The sequence below is a fragment of the Chinchilla lanigera genome, unplaced genomic scaffold (assembly GCF_000276665.1).
Source record: "Chinchilla lanigera isolate Chin_1 unplaced genomic scaffold, ChiLan1.0 scaffold00038, whole genome shotgun sequence".
Classification (NCBI taxonomy): domain Eukaryota; kingdom Metazoa; phylum Chordata; class Mammalia; order Rodentia; family Chinchillidae; genus Chinchilla; species Chinchilla lanigera.
The window spans coordinates 20,780,759-20,802,607 of NW_004955439.1; the positions used below are offsets into that span (position 1 = coordinate 20,780,759).

A 21,849-nucleotide genomic window follows, 5' to 3' on the forward strand; every position below is an offset into this window, starting at 1 on the left:
AGGAAAAAAAGAAGAAGATATATCATGTATAAGTACAAATTCCCTATGATAAATATTATCATTATGTCTATCAAAAACGCACCAATGAAATTTTTAAAAATAGATTAAAAAGTAAGCCAAATTAAACCTTTCCGCTTTAAGTTAAGTGTATCTGTCATGTATTATGTCCAGCAATAGGAAAGCTGGCTAATACATTGAGACAAGCATTTAAATTTAAAAAAACCAAGCTATGCCTCTGTTCTTTCTTGCTGTTTTACCTAAAAACTTCTCTTGATCAGGATCAACTCTGAAGTTGCTGACATGATAAAAAATAATAATAATAATGTATTATATATATGTATTCACATATTCCTGACAGCTCAAAGACTTTCTGGCTACTACAATACACAAACCTTTATCTTCCCCTACTGGACCCAGAATATACAATCCCAGCTCACTTCTCTATTCTTTCTGCATAACGTCCACTGAACACAAGAAACAACAAATCTTGCAGAAGTTCTTTCCACCCTTCCTTGAACTCTCCACACTTACTATAGGGGGACCACTGACAGGGACTTTGCACACTGCAGCGCCAGCAGGACAGGGGACTCCATGCATGGGGTTGAGTGGCTGGCAAATATTGATGTAGAAATCAGGGTTGGTGTCAGAAGTGTCATCCTCACTTTCATCATAGGCTTCATAACCGCCGGTGCGGTGGATGAGAGGGGATAAGTCAATAATAGAGCTTCCATTCCTCACAGTACATTCCGTCTGTTGAATAGGAAAGATTATATTTGAGAGTATAAAATTTTCTTTCTAATGATCACTAAAGTTAGCATCCATAAAAATTTACATTTTAGTGCAAGGGATCAAACTCAAGGGTCTTGCACATGCTAGACCACTGCTCCACCACTGAGCTGTATCCTTGTAAGAATTTAAAAGCTGAACCACTACCAAAGCACAAAGGAGAGAATAAGGTCTTAAAATGCTGTACTAGCCAGCTTTGGGCACTTTTAATCACTCTGACTGTGAAGTCAGGAGTGCAAAAACTGACTGGGTACCGTGGGGATGGGCAGTCCTCCATTTCTGGACTCACCGCCTGCTCACAGGCCAGGGGCGTGTGCCATGAGAAGAAGAGTGTGCATGTCTGCTTATCCAGGGAGATGAGCATGGGCCTGCTGGTGGGCCCGGCCTCAGGCCTGCACACAAAGCTGATGACACTCTTATATCTCAGGCCAGATTTGGAGGGACATAGGGATCCATCCTCGTACACCAGCTGTAGGACCTGATCCTCGTAGCTGAGCTTCTTGCTGGCCTTGCCCACACTGATCCTGGTCCGTCCAAAGCAGGCCCCTGCACCACATGAGAAGCCAAGGAAAGCAGTTAGGGATCACTTCCAGTTACCTGATGAGAACTTTCTGCCAGGCCACAGCTAAAACGTCACTGTATCAAATAATCTGGTCTTTGCCTCATTCCATTACACATGTACTGCTTTATCATATGGCCACAAGCCTCCTGACCATTGAAGGAGATAATGGTGTCGCTCCTGGCTCTCCTCAACTCTGCCACTGGGAAGTAACAATCAGGCTGAGGCCACCTGCCGCGACAGGAGAGCCACAGTACTTACCCATGCCAGCAGCACAGTTTTCGTTCTCCCCACAGATACTCATGTAGACAAGCCCATTCTCACTGTAAGCTGCTGTGAAGCCAGCTCTGCCACTTAGGGAACTCAGGTCGAATAGGTGTCCTACAAGGTGGGAGGGGCGGGGCGCCTGTTAGCATGTCAGGATTTCAACCCCCTGACACCTTAAAGTCCCCTATGCCCTGATAGCAAGTACATGTGCAACCACAAGTCTCCAAATTTAAAACAGATGAAACATGGTCCATTTGTGCCCTAAAGACTGAGGCTTAGTGTCCAGTCCTCCTGGGCCTGTCCCACAGCAGCCACTGGGATTCTCATGGACCTAGGGACATCTTCCTAACTGCCAGTGGAGCCAGCTGTGCTGTTCTGGGCACAGGGCACAGAGGGAAAGTGATGCATCCTGGTTTCCTGCCGGAATGGCTGTGAAAGGTAGGCAGCTCTGGGCAGTGCGAAGCTGGTGTGGCCAGGATGACACGTTTAGGGAAGGGTGGCCTCCTCACTGCTGGAGGGTAACTAGGAGTGAACACAATGGCCAGTCCAGAGAAAAGGCCCAACGTCCCCAGGTGCACAGCATGCGTCTATGTAGGCACCTCCGGCCACATTTCACCTTGAGACCTTCACTGCTGGAGGGTTGATGGCAGTCAAGCTGCTCAGCTGTCTGGGGTCACTGACAGCGCCACCTCTTACCTGTGCTGGGATTGGTGACCTGGCAGTTGTCATGCATGCTTTTCTGCACAGGACAGGCGGCAGCCGTGGGCCAGGAAAAGGTGTACTCGCAGTCTTCCACAGCGCTGACAAAGAGCGGCCTGGAGTTCTGTGCAACACAACAGTTCACACATGGCTTGTGCCACCAGGTGGTCCACCCCTTCCACGTGCCAGGGCAACAGCTCTGCACACCCCATACACCCGGAAGCCCCGCATCGCTGTGGGATGAAGGCAGGTCTTTGTACCTGTGCCTTCCCACCAGGGGGGTCTCACATATCAAGGCCCCAGGACTAGTGGAAGGGACGAGGAGGGTAAAGAATACCCTGGGAACAGTAGGCAGGGGAGGCTCCAAGGGCCTGGGTGGCCCAAATGAGTCCATAACTGATGCAGCTGTGAATATGAACTGACACCTATTACAGTCAAAACACAAAGACCCATAAAGAAAACCAGTTGTTAACCGTATGAACCCCTCCCCAGGTGCTGGTCATAGCTCACTGCTTATCTCAGGTGCTTCCTGCCCACCAGAAAACTGGACAGCTTATTTAGCATCTCCCTACCTCCCAGAGAAACTCAGGCCAGCCCATGCTGCAGCCCAGCCCTCCAGCACCAGGGTACAAAGAGTCTATGGTGCCCACTTTACTCCCAGATGCCCCTCAGCCTGTCACTCTGAGCCAAAGCCCCCTGCTCAGGCACAGATGAGACCTGCAGGCTGGGCTACACAGGATATGGCAGCTGGGAGCCTGGCCAGCCTCTGCACCCTTCCAGCCCTGCTCAGAGGGGAGTTGCCCTCCACTGCCCCTGTTACACCTGGGGAAGCTACTCCCACAATTCCTGCTGTCACACACAGCCAAAGCCACCCCTCACCCTGCAACACACAGGGCCCCTCAGCCTCATTAATAAGGAGCCACTAATGCAGTCAGCACCTGCTGCACACACCAGGTGACAAGGGAGAATCACACTCAGGACAACCAGCCCCATCTATGGTGCGACCATACTCCAGCCCTGACATCTGGCCCTTCCTACTTCTCTACCACACCTTATAACCATCAGCATCACTGGCCTCCCCCAAGGTATAGGGGGCCCAATTCATGACCCAGGTTTGCAGCTAGAAGTGGAAAAGCCACCTGTGATCCCGGCTGCCCAAACACAAGCTGCCTCCAGAGAGACAAATCATGCTGTCAAGTATCAGCTTCTTTAAGGCCTTCTGGGAATATAAGTCTGACTCTAAAGAAAACCAACTAATTTCAAGCCTGAAATTTTCAGGTTGATCACCAGAAAGCCACAGAGGAAGCATGTTCCCTGGGTAGCAGGTTGTGGTCCCCAGCTCTTCCTGCCCCACCTGTGTCACCCTAAACTCTCTGACTCGTTCCCCCAAGGATACAAGAACACAGGTCATGCTGGCCCACAGATCTGCACTGTTCAGAAGCCCTGTCACTCACCACTTGGCTCTCACTGCAGACGAACCGGATGGTGGTGGACTTTCTCCGAATCTTGTCAGGACACAAGTCTCCGTCCACATATGTCAGGACAGTCACTCCGTCAATCTGCTGAGGACCATCTCTCACCCTGCCCAGGTTCACGGATTTGGAGCTGTCCAGCAGACACACAGCTGACTCTGAAGGGCAGGACTCTGCACCACAACAGACACAGAAGAAAATACTTAAGTGACTGCAGTCTACATGCAGCACCTGCAAGCAACGGCAGACTGCTACATTCTGCCCTAACAGTCACTCCAAACTACCTACTACTCCTTTCACAATTGGCAGTGACAATGTATTAGTTTCTCACTCACTGAAAAGCTCTTTTCTCACATATGGGCTGGGGCAGGCACAGGGTATATGGGGTCCAGCCTGCAGCAGGAGACATCATGTCTGAACCCTATGTGTGATGTGATAAAGCTAAAATGCCTACAGTAAGCTAATGGACACTTAACAGCTCAAGTTCATTCTTTTTACTGGTGACAGGCTGGTGACATCACCACTCCCAGGGCAGCCACACTCATCACCTGCCTACTGTCTAATCTGAGGATTAGATGCTTTTTATTCAAGAAATCTACCCACTTCCTAGTCCCCCAATCATCTGCACCAAATGGCTGGCCCTGATGAAGAACTGGCCTCACACCACAGTGTGGAACCAGAGTCACAGCAGCCCAGCACAACGTATCAAGGGGAAGTGGGCCACAGCCTAGAACCAAGATGAGGATCAAAACCACTTTCTGAAGTTTAAAACGGGAGCAGCCTAGTGCTGACCCATCTACAACTGGGAAGGTCAAGTCACACTCTAGGAGAACAGGCCAAGATCCGCCAATAGGACTGCCAGAGGCCACAGAGGATATGAAGCTCCCCAGGAGAGCTCTGGGTCCCACGCATTCACCTGGCTCTAGGGCTGGGGTGAGCTGGTCCCTGCGTCATGGTAGAACCCCCACAGCATGCACAGTGGGCACTCACCAAGATTCCCATGTCACCCTCCTCCCTCCCACCCTGCTCACAATGACTTGCCATCCTGTTTCTACCATCTGCCCCCTTCTCATATTCAGAAAAGGTTACCACATTCCCAGCATAGGCTTTGGCTCTAGCTAAGCTTGGGCCATAACAGGGACCAGCCACTAAGCACAAAGACACCAAAGTCCTCCTCTGCAGCTTCCTGGCCAAACCACACCCACCCAGAAGAAGCCCTTGAGTCTCACTCCAACCCCCTCGGACAGCTCCCCATGGGCTGCCATGAGGGCCCTCTCACCACTGCCAGTCTGAGGAGCCAGAGATTTGCACACGTTGATGAGGTAGCGCTCAGTGGCCCCTGTCCTGGCCACAGCCTCCCAGTTGTCGCTGTAGCGTGACAGAGATGAGAGGTCGAAGGAGTTGCCAGCCCCATCCCTGCAGGGAGGAAAAGGCCGGGTCAGGTTTGGTGCACTCCAGTTCCACATTTGGCTCCTAAGTCAGATGGGCTCAGGGGTTTCAGCCTGCCCCTGGGGTCCTGAGAGTCAAACCTTGCCCAGGACAGACGCTCACTCAGCCTCTCCCCTCCTCCAGGCAGGCTTGGCAGCTATACCACCTGGAGTGTCCGGATTCCAAGACTCCCTCTGAGAGTCTGGTGACATCACCACTCCCAGGGCAGCCCCAGGGCAGCCACACTCATCACCTGCCCACTGTCTAATCTGAGGATACTGATCATCACGGACATAAAACTGGGCTTGTGTTGACCTTCTGCCCAGGCTGAAGATCACTGCACCCAGCTTGGACAATCACCCAGAATCAACCACGAGCCAAATAGCACTGAAGTGAGCACATCAGGCAGAAGGCAGGGGAGCCAGGGCAGCCAGCACTTCCCCAAGGGGCTGTGGCACTGAGAACAGTACATTCCAAAGGCATTGCTAAGGGGGAACTATACTGAACAAAACAGGTGACAATCGCCAGTCTCAGGACATCTACAAGTTATCTGAAGAAGAAAAAGATCACGAACAACACATGTATTTTTTAATCATATAGTACATTATTAGACAACAGTGAGAACCAAAGTGGGGAAAGGCAGGGAAGAGGGATGTGAAGTCGGAGGGTTGAGTGAAACTTTAGAGCAGCCAGGAAAGGCTTTGCTGAGACAGTTACCTCTAATAAACCCTGAAAGAAAGAGCCAGGCATGGTGACATATATGTAATTTCAGCACTCGGGAGGCTGAGGCAGGAGGATGACCTCGAGTTCATGGCCAGCCTGGGCTGGATAGTGAGTTCAGTGCCAACCTGGACTACATGTGTAGTGAAAGCCACCTCCCCAGCTCTAGGACTACCATTTTATCTACAGGACTTTGAGCACATGCACATACCCAGGGGGTGGGGTAGAGTCGGGGAGAACCTGGCTCCCATGGGTACCAACAATGGTTGTGCATTTTTCCATCTTTACAATAGAGCCAGCAGATGCTGCTGGAGTCTGGCAAACACAGACATATGTGCCTTTTACTTAGGAAAGGTTCCAAAAGAACTATAAGGGAGCAGATATTTCTTCTGATAAGGGGTAACTGAAAAATGGTCAATGTTTTCAATTTTAAAATTTATTACAGTGTAAGTCATGTTGCCATGAACCCTCCCTAAAAATACTACCCCTTGCTTGGCATGGTGGCGCACACTTGTAATTCCAGCACTCAAGAGGCTGAGGCAAAAGGATCGCTATGAATACTGAGGCCAGCCTGGGAATTCAAGGCCAGCCTGAATTACACAGCAAAGCTCTGTCTCAAAAAACAACAACAATAAAAACTACTACCCCTTGCTTCAAAGGCAATTATCCCATCATTCTTGATATTTTCTCAAGCAGTCCTAGAAGTCTACTTCATGAGTGTCCTTAGACAGTATGACCAGAACTGTGATTGCTGCTGCCGAGTGCCACCCAGTGGAAAGTGAGGCTCATAAAAACCACTCTGGTGCATCCTCATCCACCAAAACTGGCATTTTATGACTTCTGACTCCACTAAGTCAAAATGACCATGAGAGGTGAGCACTCTGAACTGGTTCAGGACATCCAGGCCGCAGCCGTGGCACACCTCAGGGCACATAGGAAAGGGGAGTCACAGCTGCTGCGGAAGGCGGCAGGAGCAATGGGATCAGTGTTTGAAGCAGGGGTGTAGAGGGTATTTGAAAGGGATTAACAGCAATGTGTCTTTTACTGTAACGGAATTTTGTTTTGTTTTGTTTTGTTTTTGGTTTCAACTGGGTTTGGGGCTCACCTCTCCCTCCAAAGTTGGATTCCAAGTTCTTCTCATCTTGAACAAAGAACTGAATGAATTGAGCAAAAAAGCAATGGCAAGGTTTCCTCGAGAAAGAAAAAGTGAGGACTGGGAGAGAAACTGGCTCTGCAGAGCAAACGTGGGCTAAGTAAACAGAAAAAGAGGGCGAAAGCAAAGATGAAAGCGCCGTTCCTGGAAAGACTGTGGGCTACTGTGGAGAGCTACACTAGCCTGTCATGAAGTACAAAAGATAGACACACCATAGTTTTCTATCACACTTCACATATACTTTTCTACTTTGAATTTATTATGATATATATATAAAACTTTCATTGTATCTGATTATGAAATTGTCCTTTGACTTACTTAAAAATACTCAGAAGTATTTGTAAGAAAAAAGGATTTATGTACAGAAAAACCTAAAATTTTAGGCCAGGTGTGGTGGCCCATACCTATAATCTCAGAATTCAGGAGGCTGAGGGAGGAGGATCACCACAAGTTCAAGTCCAGCTTAGGCTACCTAGTAAGTTCAAGGCCAGCCTATATTACCTAGTGAGACCCTGTCTCAAAAGAGAAAACAAATTTTAACTTTTATTTCTTATACACATAAATCAGAAAACTGAGAGCCCCAAATGAGTGTGGGAGGATGGCTAAGGAATACCAGTCTGTGCCTGTCAGAAATAAGCAAAGAATTTGTTTCACATGAAAATATTTTTATGAAATGGGAAATGGAAATGGTGACATTCCTAAAACCATGATTTAAAAGTTACTACAAAAAAAATTACTAAACATATGCTTTGTGTGTTACTAAAACTTACATTATTCTACCTTCGTAAAAAAGAGACGAACCACCGAGGAAAGCTGGAGGGAACAGAAACAGAAGCACTTTCCCAGAAGAGCACACGGCAACTCCACAGTTGTTCTCAGAGTGGTAACCCTTCATCAGGGCTGTCAGGGCACCGCTTGAACATGGAGAGCTACAAACCTTTAACTCCAGACAGAGACCCCAGCTGTCTACTTAGCGAAGTTCCAAGAGCAGGGCTATGAAAATTCACACACCACGGAGAACTCCACCTTATCTCGGGAGCCACCCGGTCACCAGATCTCAGTAGTGTGTTGGGGTCACAGGGAACAAAGGCATCAGAGAGCGAGGGAGGCCACTCAGAAGCCTGTGAGATGGCTTTGCCTCTCTCCCCCTGCACCCACCGAGGTGTGTCCCTCCATCAGTCTCCACAGCATAAGGCCTTGGGGAAAGGCCACTCCATCCGCATCACTGTGTTTCAACACAAGCTGGGTCTGAGGAAAGACCAGACCTGGCAAATGGACTCCATCTATGCCAGAGACCACAAGGGCTTTAGTGCTCTGCTTCCATCTCTCCACATGAGAATGATGCAAAATAACCAGACTCTCCAGAGTGTGACAGACCTTGGAGTTAACCTCCTAGCCCAACTCCTCATGTCAGTATCGGGAAACTGAAGCTGGACCACCCGCCACCTGCACCACCAGTTACTAAAGCAAAATCATCCCGAGTCTGACCACCCCATAGAGTGAGCACACACGCGCACTTACTTGAACGAACACTCGGTCACGTTGAATGGTGGGCAGGCATACTGCGTGCGCCACTCAAACAGGTAGGAGCAGTCTGAAGTTTCTCGCAGGAACACTGGCTGGAAAGGTCAAGGTGGACATGCATGAAAATGGGAGGGCAGAGCTTCAGCTGTGATAAAAACAGGAAAGCCAGCTATGTTCATTAAAAACCATACAAATGAGCTGGGCATGGTGGCGCACACCTGCAAACCCAGCGCTCTGGACAACTGAGGCAGGAGGATCACAGGTTGCCTATCTTGGGCAACTTAGAAAGACCCTGTCCTCAAAATAAAAAAATTTTTTAAAAAAGCAAAGTTAAAAGGGCTGAGGATACAGCTCAGGGTAAAGGCCTTAGGTTCAAGCCCTAGTATCCCCCCAAAACAAAACAAAACAAACAACAAAAACCACATAAATGAGTCAAGGCCTCAATACAACTTCCACATATCATGTGTTCTAAATGAAGTTACCAGGAGCAGACTCATTCTGTAAAGATGACAGCTATGTAACAGAGGCAGATGATGCCCACTTACTTTCTGCATGCTCCGATCACAGTAGAAGAAAATAGTTGTGGACCGCTGATACACCTGATGGCAGATGTCACCACCAGTGTAGTTCATTTTCAACAATCCATTTTCATAAGTCAGCTTCTGAGTAAGAAGGCCTGTTAAAGAAGCAGCACATCAAATGAAGTTCAGTTCCCAGGGCCCCAGGATGCCCGGCCTATCCTAAGATATGTGACGCCCTTCACCCTGAAGACACCTGGCAGGGGACCCCCTGCTCCTAGTCACATCACTGTGTAGGAGGCCAGGCCTCCTCCTGCTCACAGTCACAGTGGACAGAGGAACCACAGGCATGGTGACATGCCCTCTCTCCTTAGCCTGCTCCCTGACAGCCACCACCTCCTCGGCTTTCCATGGGCTGCCACATGCACACGTACTTCAATAGCATTTTTAAGAGTCTTAAACAGATTTTAATCTGGCCTTGGCTCTCAGGCAACGTGACCAAGGGCCTGCTCTGTCAGTATCACAGCCAAATCCTTCAAAGAATGCGTCATATCCCCTTTGCTTCAGCCCTAGAAAGTACCACCCATCCCATTACTATCTAGTTCAGTGTGTTCAAATGCTGTCACAACCAAAAAAATGTGGTATTACAGGCAGAAGCACTCTCTAATGGCACTCATCAGTATATATGGTTAAGAAAATCACATGCCATCAGAAACATCATTCACATGCTACTCCATTTCTCCTACTTCAGAAATGACATCATTAACATACATCTTAACACTTTAACCCCGTTCTTTTGCAACTAAAGCAGAAGGAAAATCAATGGTACCTGCCACCTTCTCAAATTTCTGTGTTCCTTTTTTTTCTTGACATGAGGAGACAATCTTGGACCTGTCTTGGGTGAGGCAGACGTTGGAGGACAGCTGCCCACAGACCCGGAAGTAGTAAGTGTACTCGTCAACACTCACGATGGTATCACTGAGGGCCAGAGGCCTCAGGTCATACAAGATGCCATGCCTGGGGTCTTTCACCTGGCAATTGTCTCCTTCAAGAACACACAAGAAACCAAGTGTAATTGTGACCATGTATGCATTTGTACTTCAAACAAAGAGCTACACAATTCTTGTTTTTTCTTGAGACATTGTCTTATTATGTAGTTCTGGTTGGCCCTGAACTCACTATGTAGCCCAGGTTGGCCTTGAACTCATGGTGATCCTCTTGCCTCAGCCTCCCAAGTGCTTGCATTACAGGTGTGCACCACCACACCTACTAAGCTGCACAATTTTCAATCAGGTAAAATACTGTCCTACAACAGGCATTAAGAGCTATCTCTGTATTACCTGATGTTTATATACAATACAAATGGCTCAGCAAACAACTTTTAAGAGAAGCCTAGATCACAGGATAAAGACAAATTTCATCAAACCCAACCCAATCCCATGGTAGTGTTTCCAAGTGTGAGAAATCAGGAACCCATCAATCCAAGTGTATATATAAGAAAACTGCAACTGGTAAAATTAGTAAATGTGCTGGAGTAAAAAAAAAACCTCAAGGATAAGAAATTATCCCCCCACTAATAAGCATTTCTTGACCCCACATGGGGGCCCCTATCCCAAGACTTTCTATCACAGGAATGAGAACATCACTCCTCTTCAGTGGCAGGCACTGGGGAAGAGTGGCCCGGGGCTCACCTTCTGCTCTGACCACAGGACAGGCCTCCACCGTTCTCCACACAAACACGTACTCACAGCCGTCCTGACGCTGAAATGCTGGGGATCCCTGCAGTACAAACCATTTGTTAACTAAACAAATAGCCACAACTAATACTAAATCTTTAACCTCTATGAGCTAAATATGCAGCATTTAGTACACATCGAAGACCTACGGGAAAGAGCACATGCAGTACATCAAACCCTATCAATGGCCCACATCCATGAAAACAGCAGCAGGTTTTAAGTAACACAGAAGACTCAGAGACCAAAAGGAAACAGGAAGTCAGCTACAGACAGCTCAGCACGTGGCCGATCTGAACACTCACTGACGTCTGCGCACACTCAAATATGATCCTGGTGGAGTAGCGCTGGTTCTCACACTTGTCACCGTTGACATACACAATGTTCAGAGATCCGCTAGTTGCAGCCTGAGGACTGATTTGCACCACACCCAGGTTCCAGCTATTGGCTTCAGACACCAAGCAAGAGCCCACTGCGCTGCCTGGCAGAACAGGAGGACAGTTTGGGGTGAGGAGTGAAAGGGAAGGGAGGCTGACCCTGAACCAAACAACGAACTCAGGTCTCGATAGAGCTCACCTTCACACCCCGGAATGTAAGGGAGAGGGTTGCAGACACTCAGGTAGAAAGTTTTCTTCTTCCCATCAGCAGTGGTGTCCACAGCAGTCCATGGCTTCCTTACCGTGCTTAAGGCACTCAGATCGTACTCATTTCCAGCTGGATCTGAAGCACAGGGAAACACGCGGGGAAACAAACTTTTCCGGTTTGTTCCAGGGTCACCTCCCACCATGAGTACAGACTGCCGAGGGGTGTACCTCACAACCCTAATTATAGGACAGAAGGAGTTCTCCAAGACCCCAGAGGTTTTGCCTACAGAACCATACTACTCTACCCCTCCAAACTGCACCCAAGAAGGAAGCTAGCCCTGAGGAGGCAGCAGGGGGTCCCCTAAGATCAAGCAGCCCCATGAACCACTCAGCTTCCAGCCTGGTTTTGGGAACTGTAATGTCTTTTTCTTCCTTCCTCAAATAATCTTTAACACGTATGTGTAATTTATTTTCCCTAGTTTTTTTGCTATTCTTCAATAGCATCTGACCCCAAACTATAGCTTAAAATCATTAATTAGCTGAGCATGGTGGCATATTCCTGTAATCTCAGTGCTCTAGGTAGTCAAGGTGGGAGGATCCCAAATTTGAGCCCAGCCTGGGCAATTTAAGTAAGATCTCAAAAAATAAAAAGGACTGTAGATGTAGCTCCAAGCAAAGGACCCATGTTTAATTCCCAGTAACACACACACACATACAAAATTGTACACCCAGAGCCTCCTCAAGAGAGATTACAACTCTAGATATCATTAAAATATGTCTGGATATGTGTATTTATGTGTAAAACAAAAATGTGTTGCCTGGAAAGACAGCACACACAACACTTCTACAAATACACACACACACTCACACATGTACACAGATATAAGCATATATACACACATGTAAACATTTACATGAATACTCACAGAAAGTACATATGTATATACATATTCCACATCTCACACTCTCAACCAGCCTTGTAATCTCGAAGCCTCCCAGCCTCACCCGTCACTTGGCAATCCACTGGAGAAGGGACACAGGCCAAAGCAGTTTCAAACTCAAAGAAAGTGTTCCGGATCCCTCGCACAGAGTCGATGTCCTGATGTAGGAATTTGGCAGTCCCTGGGTAAATGTCATCGTTGCAAATGAAGCGAATAATAAAAGCAGTACCTGCAAGATACAAAGCCAGGTTTTAAGACATAACACCATTTATAACACAGCACGACCATGGCCAGCAACCGGCCTTATCACCCTCTTCAAGTCACCCACAGCAAAGTGCCAAATGTGTGTCCAGAGACTTGACTTGCCCACAGACCTATGGCCACACTCACAGCAACCCAGACCTGTCAAGAAGGGTCTGTGCCATAGCCAAATGTCCTACCATTCTTACTCTGCTGGAAAGCAGTGAAATCCCGTATCAGTTTATCAATCCAACCAATAAGAGACAATATCACTCTCATGTACTTTTTATACAAAGACTTGCAAAGTCCTCACTACCTGCAAGAATGCAAGAAATAAAAAGCCCTGCCAGGTGCCTGCAGAGATGGTGTGCACAGCTCTAGGGCAGGAGAACACAGGGACTCCAACCTTGCAGAACCACACAGGACTGCAGAACCACCCAGCTGGACAGCGACTCATGTGACCTAACATCTTTGACCCGTCACTGATCACCGAGTTACACAGACTCAAGGGAAGCTTGCAGCAGTGGAGTGGGCAGTGAGAGCATGAGGTATGGGGGCCACAGCCACACAGCACAGCACTGGGCAGTCACTGCTGCTCAGTTCAGTCATCAGTGCCTTGACACCCACAAAACCCACTGCACTGTCAAGCACCCTCAACTTCTATGTGAGACCATAAAGCCTGGAACAATTAATAACCTAAGGCAGCATGGCTGGCTGTGTAAGTGAGCTGAAGCTCCAGAGTGCCCAAGGCTGGCTCCTAACAGCAGTCAATAAATGCTCCCCACCATTAACCGCAGGACCACATTACTACACTGTAAGAGACAGATGACTAGCTTAAAAGACATCAGAAAAATAATCAAACAGTTTCAAAACAATGTTCTGGAACTGCAGAGCAAAATAATTATAAAAAATAAGCACGTTGCTTTCTACATAATGAGATGGCACGGTGGCTCACTTTAAGAGCAGCAGTTTAAGAACTGCCAGGCACGGTGTCCCATACCTGTAACCCCAGCACTTGGGAGGCTGAAGCAGGAGGATCACCAGGAGCTCAAGGACAGCCTAAAATACATAGTGAAACCCTGTCTCTCAAAGGAAAAATATTTTGTGGCCAGGAGTGGTAGCACACATCTGTAATCCCAGCACTCAGGAGGCTGAAGCAGGAGGACTGCTGTGAGTTCAAGGCCAGCTTGGGTTACATAATGAGTTCAAACCAGCCTGAACTGCATAGCGAAGCCCTGCCTCAAAAAGATAATCAATCAATTAATTAATTGAGAACTCACCATCTAAGAAGCAAAGCACGACCACCACACCATCTTTACACTGTGCTCACCCACTCTGATCAGATAAGAGTCTAACATGAGCTTGCTTCCTCCTCTAGAGCACACACCTAGTTCTGGCACTCCTTCTCTACTCCCCAAAGAAAAGACTGCATGAGATCTCTGCCAGGTGAGCCACTGCAGCAGCACCCCCAAAGTCATTCCAGATGGGAAAAAGACCCAGAGCCAAACAGGGTTACAAGAAGCCAGAGGTAATGCACCTGCGCTCTGCTCATGAGCAAGACACTCCATGCTGGCTGATCACCTTCAAATGACTCCAAAGGCAGTCAAGACATCCATGCACTTTGCCCAATTCTAGTAAAAATTTCTTTGACCAACCAAGACAATGTCTCCATAGCTCCAACCTTTGGTCTGAAGGCCTCCCCAACATGTTATATGAAATAAGCCTGCTCTTTTTCCTTAAAATACAACTCTTTAAAGACCATGTAGCCCCCAGGCCCATGTTTTTATTCTCAAAGCTAAAAAAAACCTTTGTAATTCTTAGTATATTTCATTTATTTTATTATATTTTGAGACAGGATCTTACTATGTATTTTAGGTTAGTCCTGAACTCATTATGTAGCCCAAACTGGCCTCAAACTTGGCAATCCTGTTGCCTCAGCCTTCCAATTGCTGGGATTACAGGCATGGGCCACCGTACCTGGCTATTTTTAATTGGCATGGTAATTATACATATTTATGCAGTACAGTGCTATATTTCAATACAAGAATAAGCCCAGAATGGTGCACACTCCTGTAATCTTAGCACTCAAGAAAGGAGGATTACATGGTTCAAGCCTGGGCAACTTAGTAAGAGCCAGTCTCAAAATAAAAAAATTTTAAAAGCCAGCAGATGTAACTCAACATGAAGGCACTGAGGGCAATCCCTCGTACCATGGCAGTAACAACAATAGACATACAAAATGGATAATGATCAGATCAGTGTAACTGCATACCTATCACTTTAGACAAGTATCATTTCTTTGTGTTGGGAACATTCAAAATCCTCTCGGCTAGCTGTTTTAAAATGTACAGATGGGCCAGGGATACAGCTCAGCGGCACAAGCACCGACCTGGCAAGCGCAAGCACAAGGTCCTGAGTTCAATTCCCAGTATCAAAAAAAAAAGGAACAGTTTTTGCCAGCTCTGACTGTCCCACTGCACTTTAGAGCTATCCTCTCTTCACCCCTCCCTCAACCACGCCCTTCCCAGGCTTTCATAACATCTGTTCTACAGTCCACTCCAAGATCAATGATTTCACTTCCACATGTACATGAGAACATACAACTTGGGCCTTCCTGTGCCTGACTTTCTTCATATAACATACTGTCCTCCAGTTTCATTCAAGTTGCTGAAAGGTGAGGATTTCGTTCATTTTTAAGACTGAATAATATCCCACAATGTATCACATTTTCTTTATCCATTTGTCTGCAGATGAGGACCCTACTTTGATTCCACAGCTGCACTACTGTGAAGAGTGCTGCAGGAAAACATGTGAATACAGATATTTCTTTGACATACATTTCTACTCCTTTGGCTATACACCCAGGAGCAGAACTCGGTAGTTGTATTTATAGTTTTCTTAGGAGCCTCTAGTGTTCTCCCTAACAGTTTCACTGATTCCCACTCCCACAAACAGGGTACGTCAGTTCCCCTTTGCTGCATCTTTTCACCTTTTATCTTATATTTTCTTAAATAGTTACCGTAACAAAGGGTGAGATAATATAATACTGTGGTTTTAACTTGTATTTCCCTGGTGATTAGTGATATTGAATATTTTTTCAATTCTTGTTGGCTACTTGTGTATCTTTCTTTAAGAAATATTTATTCTGGTCCTTTAATCCATCTTTTAATCAGATTGCTTTTGTGCTGTTAAGTCTCTAGAGTGCCTTATATACTCTACAAATTAATCCCCTGTCAGATAAATAGTCTGCAAGTATTTTCTCCCACACTGTAGGTTGTCTCTCTACTGTTTTTCTTTGGTGTACAAAAGCATCTGACATAGTTTTGTCAGCCCTTGCATTTGTCTTCTATAATTTTGGGATTCATATCCAAAACAATAAAAACTCTTTCCTCAGACCAATGTCCTGAAGTATTTCTCCTGTATTTTCACCTAGTACTTTTAGGTTCCGGTCTTATATTTAAGTCTTTCATCTATTTGGAAGTGTTTTCTATAACCAGGTTTTGACACAGGGGCCTACATTCTTTCTTCTACATATGAATATCGAATTCTCCCTGCACTGTTTATTGAAGAGATGGGTCTTTCTCCAACGTATGTTCTTGTAAATACATAGATTTATTTCTGGGATCTCTGCTCCCTCGCTATATGCATCTGTTCTTATGCCTGTCCCATGCTGTTGGCTCCATAGTATGTGTTGCAGCCAGGTATTAATAATGACTCCAGTTTTGCCTTTTTACACAGGAATGCTTTTGTTATTTGGAGTCTATGGTGTTTCCACATAAATTTTAGGAGTGTTTTTTCTATTTCTGTCAAAAATATCTTTGGGAAAAAAAAAAACCATTGGAGAGCAACCCATTTGGAACCCTTCCTGTCTCTTTCAGGAGCAGGAGCTATTCCTACTCCCCATTCTCCATTCCTATTTTCCAATAAATTTTTCTGCTCCTAACCTCCACTGTTTCTTAGAACTCATTCTTGGACTTCAGGGAATACAGACTGTATTTGACATCTAGCATTTCCCCTGTATCATCTTCAAAGACCCACCAAGATCCTTGGAAGGAGTAAGAGTTTGCTTTTGTATTTCATGATTATCTCTAAAATATTTTGACTAAATTCTGGATTGTGACTCACTTACGTAATCAAAATTGTCATCCTTGAATTTTATGCCTTGTCTTTGTCAACTGCTTAGGCCTTGTCTCTTTTACACAATGTCTTTTGTTAAAATTATGATAAACTTAAACTGAGAACATGGGAAGATTATGATGTTTCTTTGGGACATTTTATTCCTCTTTGTATATGCTGTATTTTTGACTTCGCTGCTGAATTGATTAGTGTTGCTTGTTTTACCGGTCTGAATTGTTTGCCCGTTGTGCTTTGTTACCTTAGACAGCAGCACTAGAGAAATGTAACACTAGAGCATCCCTAATGGACTTTGATATTAAATACTGTAAAGCAGTCTTTTTAATGAAATCCAGTTCATACTTAGAAAATATACAGGGCTATTAATAAACCATAGACTCCTTCTACCAGTTCTGTGTACACTAACTCAAATCTTTCGCTGGTCAAAAATAATGTGTTAATTATGATCTGGCTCTCATAAAAATTTGTTATGATAATTTAATGGAGACTGCTGAGGTTTAGAGAAACTACTAAAAAGGACTCCTTCTGGTGAATAAAGAAACAGTTGCCTGGAATATTTTCTTCCAGTCTTTCCTCACTAATGGGAACCCCAATAATTTCCATAGCCCATAGGAAACATACCCCAATAAATGTTGCTAAACATATTATTGTGGTATGGTTGCATAGGCCATTGTCAAAAGGTTAACTTTTCTGTGGGTAAAACAGTAAGGCTCATTAAAAGATGCTGTTGGTACAAAACTAAATTAAAGGACATAAGGGTTCACTCAGCAATGACATTCACTATTGCTAATCTCATGATGCACTAAATGTATTCATTCTAATCTAATGGGCCTCATTAGATGGGAATGAATTCAACCTGCTTTCTCAGGTCTTCTAAGATGTAAAACCAAGATTGTTGATGATAATCTTTTCTTTTTGACTCAAATATCTGCCTTTCTCTTGTGCTCCAGCTAATGATGAGATACATGTCAAAACAGCGTAAGATCACTGTTCAAGTGATAGTTTTTTTTTAAAAAAAACACTTTATGTGCTGTGTATATTGTATGTGTCACTACACTTTGGGATGCTCAGGCATCAAACTGTCCAAACAATGTCACACACTAAAATTAGACACCAGACATTACAAATTTCTAACACAAGTATATTCTTCTTGGATGGCATCCTACTGAGTGACAATAAATTAGGTGTGAGTTTGTGTCCTTAAACGTCTTGTGATCAGATGGAGATGTTTGACTAAAAAGGCTATTCTATCCTACGAAGGACATTTAAATGTGTTTCAAAGATAACAGCATGACTGTCATGCTGAAATACTATGTATAGCTTTTGATCTCAAGTTTTCTCTGTAAAACTATGTAACTGTTGTCTGTTAACTTTCTGCAGAGATTCAACTACTAAAACAACCATAGGTTGTAGGGAATAATAGCCCTCTGGCTATACTTTATATTTCAAAGTACTTGCTATTCAGGTGAGATTATAATAGTTAAGCTTACTGCTCCATCTGCAGTATCAATGTCATGGATCCTTTCTTTTGGGTGTTCAACCACTGAAGTTTAGAGACCAGAACTAGACAGGTAACTGGGCTAAGAGGACAGCCAATATTTTGGCCGTAGGCCTCTAAGGTCAACAAGGACCCAGGACATGAGGGAACCTTTCTATGAGCGCCTACAACTTTGGTGAGTCACCCAACCTCCTGAGCCGGGAGATTGCTGGACCCCAGAGGACAAGAACCAACAAGCGTTCTGTGCCAAAGGAGGGTCATCAAGAGAAAAAGTCTCCCCACACTTTCATAGAAAGCAACAGGGTCAAGCAAGGGCATAACACATCCTGATGTCTGACATTGACAATGGAGCTGAGAGGCTTTATACATGGTCCCAAACTAATACCTGAGCAGACTTAACTGACCTTGATACACAGTGAGAGGTTAATCTTGATTAACACAGGTCTCACTTTAACTTGGTCTTAAACACCCAGCAGAAAAGTAAAACCTGAACATGTATAAACATAATACCAGAAGTAATAAGAGCTAGATATAAAAAGGGGCCTTAAAAAGGGGCCTTTCTCACAATTTCCAGCTACACTGGAAGCTGGTCATTATAGTTCATTAAGATGGAAAAAACTGCAGTGGAATCTATAAAAGATCAACAAGAGACTCTAAATTCCTTCTCTCCATCTTCTTATACCCAAACTAGAAGAACTTGTAACAGAAATATGAGACTTACATAACCTCCATCAGTAGAGTGGTCTAAGAGCCAACTGGGTACAACTCTATCCCATTTCCTTAAGAGCAGTTTCTGGATGTGGCTCTTCATCCAACCTGCCTTTCCCTTCCAGTACTCATGGTTTGATTATACATGCTTTAATTTCTTGGAAAATCTGTTTATTCTTGCCTAGAGGCTTCCAAACTCCAAGTGCTCATGCAGATGGAACTAGCAACAAATATGCCAAGATTCTCTTTCCAGGATCCACCAGATCAACCTTGTAAAGGGTTCATAACTGCTAAACTACAACATGACTTCTGAGGCCCATTAGATTAGTTCTTGGAGAAGGCCTTTGACTGCATTTTCTCCTATACAGACCATTCTTAAGTCAAAGCATGTAGATGGAAACTATACCCCTTTTCCCCTAACTGCAGTTAGGGATACCTCTTCAGAGGGAGGAATAGGTAGTCAGACAGGGCTGGGCCCTCAAGGCAGTCAGTGCAGAAAATGAAAACCCATCAGGACTGAGGCTAGAGGCACATCTGAAGATTAAAGTCACAATGGTTAGTTTTACATACTTCCCTAAGGGATGAACAGAGGGTTGGGCTTTGTGGTATCACTTTTTTGGAGACTTCCCATTAGGGGTAGGCCATCCTCTACCACCTACTACAACTAGAACTGCTAAGACTAAAGACAAGGTCAAGACTATAGACTATTGACCAAGGTTAATGATGTCATACAGTATTACCTAAGTGACTATACTTGCAATTTCACTGGGTGATCACAATTTTGACCCACATTGTACCCACCTCATGATTTTGCTCTATAAAATTTCCTTAGAGGTGGGTTCATTGGCAACCCATTTTGGACCCCTCTTGTCTCTCAAGAGCTATTCCTATTCCCCATTCCTATTCTTCAATAAATTTCCTGCTCTTAAAAAAAATGTCCATTGGAATTCCACTGAATCTGTAGATTATTTTGGGTAGTAGGGACATTTTAACAATTTTAATTTTCCCAATCCATGAATATAGGATGCCTTCTCATTTTTTTGTGTCCTCTTCGATTTCTTTCCTCAGTGTTTTATAACTTTCACTGTAAAAGCCATTCACTTCCTTGGTTAAATTTATTCCTTGGTTTTTTTGTTTGTTTGCTTTGGGTCTTCACTGTGGTTTTTGTAGCTTTTTGTGAATGGAACTGCTTTACTTCTCAGCAACTTTTGATAAATAAGAGATACTGATTTTATGTTGATTTTGTATCTTACAAACTTATCTGGGGCTGGGGATTTAGCTCAGCGGCAAAAGCGCCTGCCTGGCAAGCGCAAGGTCGCGAGTTCGGTTCCCGGTACCGGAGAAAAACCAAAAAAAAAACAACAAAACAAAACTTATCTGAATTTGGTTATCAGCTCTAACCGTTTTTTGATATAATCTTTTTAAGTTTTTCTATTTAAAATATTATGCCATCTGCACACGGGATAATTATACCTCCTCCTTTCCTATGTGGGTACTCATCATTTCTTTCTCACATCTTTCAATTTGGCTAAGATTGAATAATGAATATTCTAAAACAATGGAGTGGTAGACACCCACAACTTACTGATGTTAGAGGAAATCATTTCAGTTTTTTCCTATTCAGTATGATGTAGGCTGCATGCCCATCACACACAGCCTTGTTGTGGATTGTGGTACCTTTCTTCTCTACTTTTTTGGAGGATTTTTTTTAATCCTAAAGAAATGATGAATTTTATCACTTTTTTTTTTTTTTGCATCAACTGAGATGACCATAAGGCTTTTATCTTTTATTCTGTTGATGCAGTGCATTACATTCACTGATTTGTACGTGCTGAAGCAACTTTGCATTCCTAGGATAAATCCCACTCAACCTCATTTTCTGTACATTAACTTCACCAATAATCTTGTTGAGAACTTTTGCACCCATGTTCGTCAGAAATACTGTTCTGTAGTTTTCTTTTGTTGCTGTGCCCTCATCTGGTTTTTCTATCAGGGAATGGTGGCCTCAAAGAATGAGCTGAAAAGGATTCACTATTCCCTTTCAATACTTTGAAGTAGTTTCAGAAAAACTAGCAGTAATTCTTCTTTGTAAGAGCTGGGAATGTACCTCAAAGAGAGAGCACTCGCCTATCTTGCTCAAAACCCTGGCTTTGAACTCCACCACTGCAAAACAACAACAATAATAATGAAGCTATCTGGTCCTGGGTTTTTTCTATGTTGGGAGACATTTACCAGTACTGTTACCTGTTACTTATTCTGTTCAGGTTTTCCATGTCCTCAGGGTTCAATTTTGGTAGGTGTAATACATTATTTTAATCTAGGTTGTTGGCATATAGTTGTTGACAGTAGTGTCAAATGATCCTGAATGTTTCTGTGGTATCAGTTGTAATGTTTACTGTTCTCATCTGATTTTACTTGAGTCTTTTCCATTTCTCTCTCAGATGGGCCACCTAAATTTTTGTCACTTTTTTTCCAAAACTTCCACTCTTTGTTTTCATTGGTCTTGTGTATATGTGTGTGTGTGCATCCTTTTAAAAATATCTATCTCTGCTATGATGTTTGTTATTTCTTTCCTTCTGCTACTTCTGGGTTTGGTTTATTGTTGCTTTTCTTGAGTTGTATCATTAGGTCGTTTACTTTGAAATCTTTGCTTTTGATGTAGGCACTTATAGCTATAAATCTTCCCCTTAGTACAGCTTTCACTATGTCCATAGGTTTTGGTGTGTTATATTTTCATTTGCTAAAAGAAAATTTTTAACTTCCTTTTTGATTTCTTCATTGACCCATGTGTTGTTCAAGAGAACACTGTTTAATTTTCATGTATCTGTACAATTTATACAACTGATCTAATTGATGATTTCAAGTTTTATTCCATTACGGTCAAA

The 21,849-nt window shown here is 44.4% G+C and overlaps 1 protein-coding gene across 1 annotated transcript in view; it reads right to left on the minus strand.

Moving 5' to 3' along the window:
- Igf2r (insulin-like growth factor 2 receptor) overlaps positions 1-21,849 on the minus strand; it is a gene marked incomplete in the record, with an annotated part of 119,845 nt that overhangs the window by 25,844 nt on the left and 72,152 nt on the right. Inside the window, 13 exon segments of the mRNA XM_013517350.1 lie at positions 532-750; positions 1,076-1,332; positions 1,607-1,726; positions 2,309-2,435; positions 3,766-3,956; positions 5,063-5,199; positions 8,606-8,703; positions 9,154-9,284; positions 9,956-10,171; positions 10,818-10,905; positions 11,165-11,340; positions 11,436-11,579; positions 12,449-12,613. Of these exon segments, the coding sequence (XP_013372804.1) occupies positions 532-750; positions 1,076-1,332; positions 1,607-1,726; positions 2,309-2,435; positions 3,766-3,956; positions 5,063-5,199; positions 8,606-8,703; positions 9,154-9,284; positions 9,956-10,171; positions 10,818-10,905; positions 11,165-11,340; positions 11,436-11,579; positions 12,449-12,613 (2,069 nt within the window).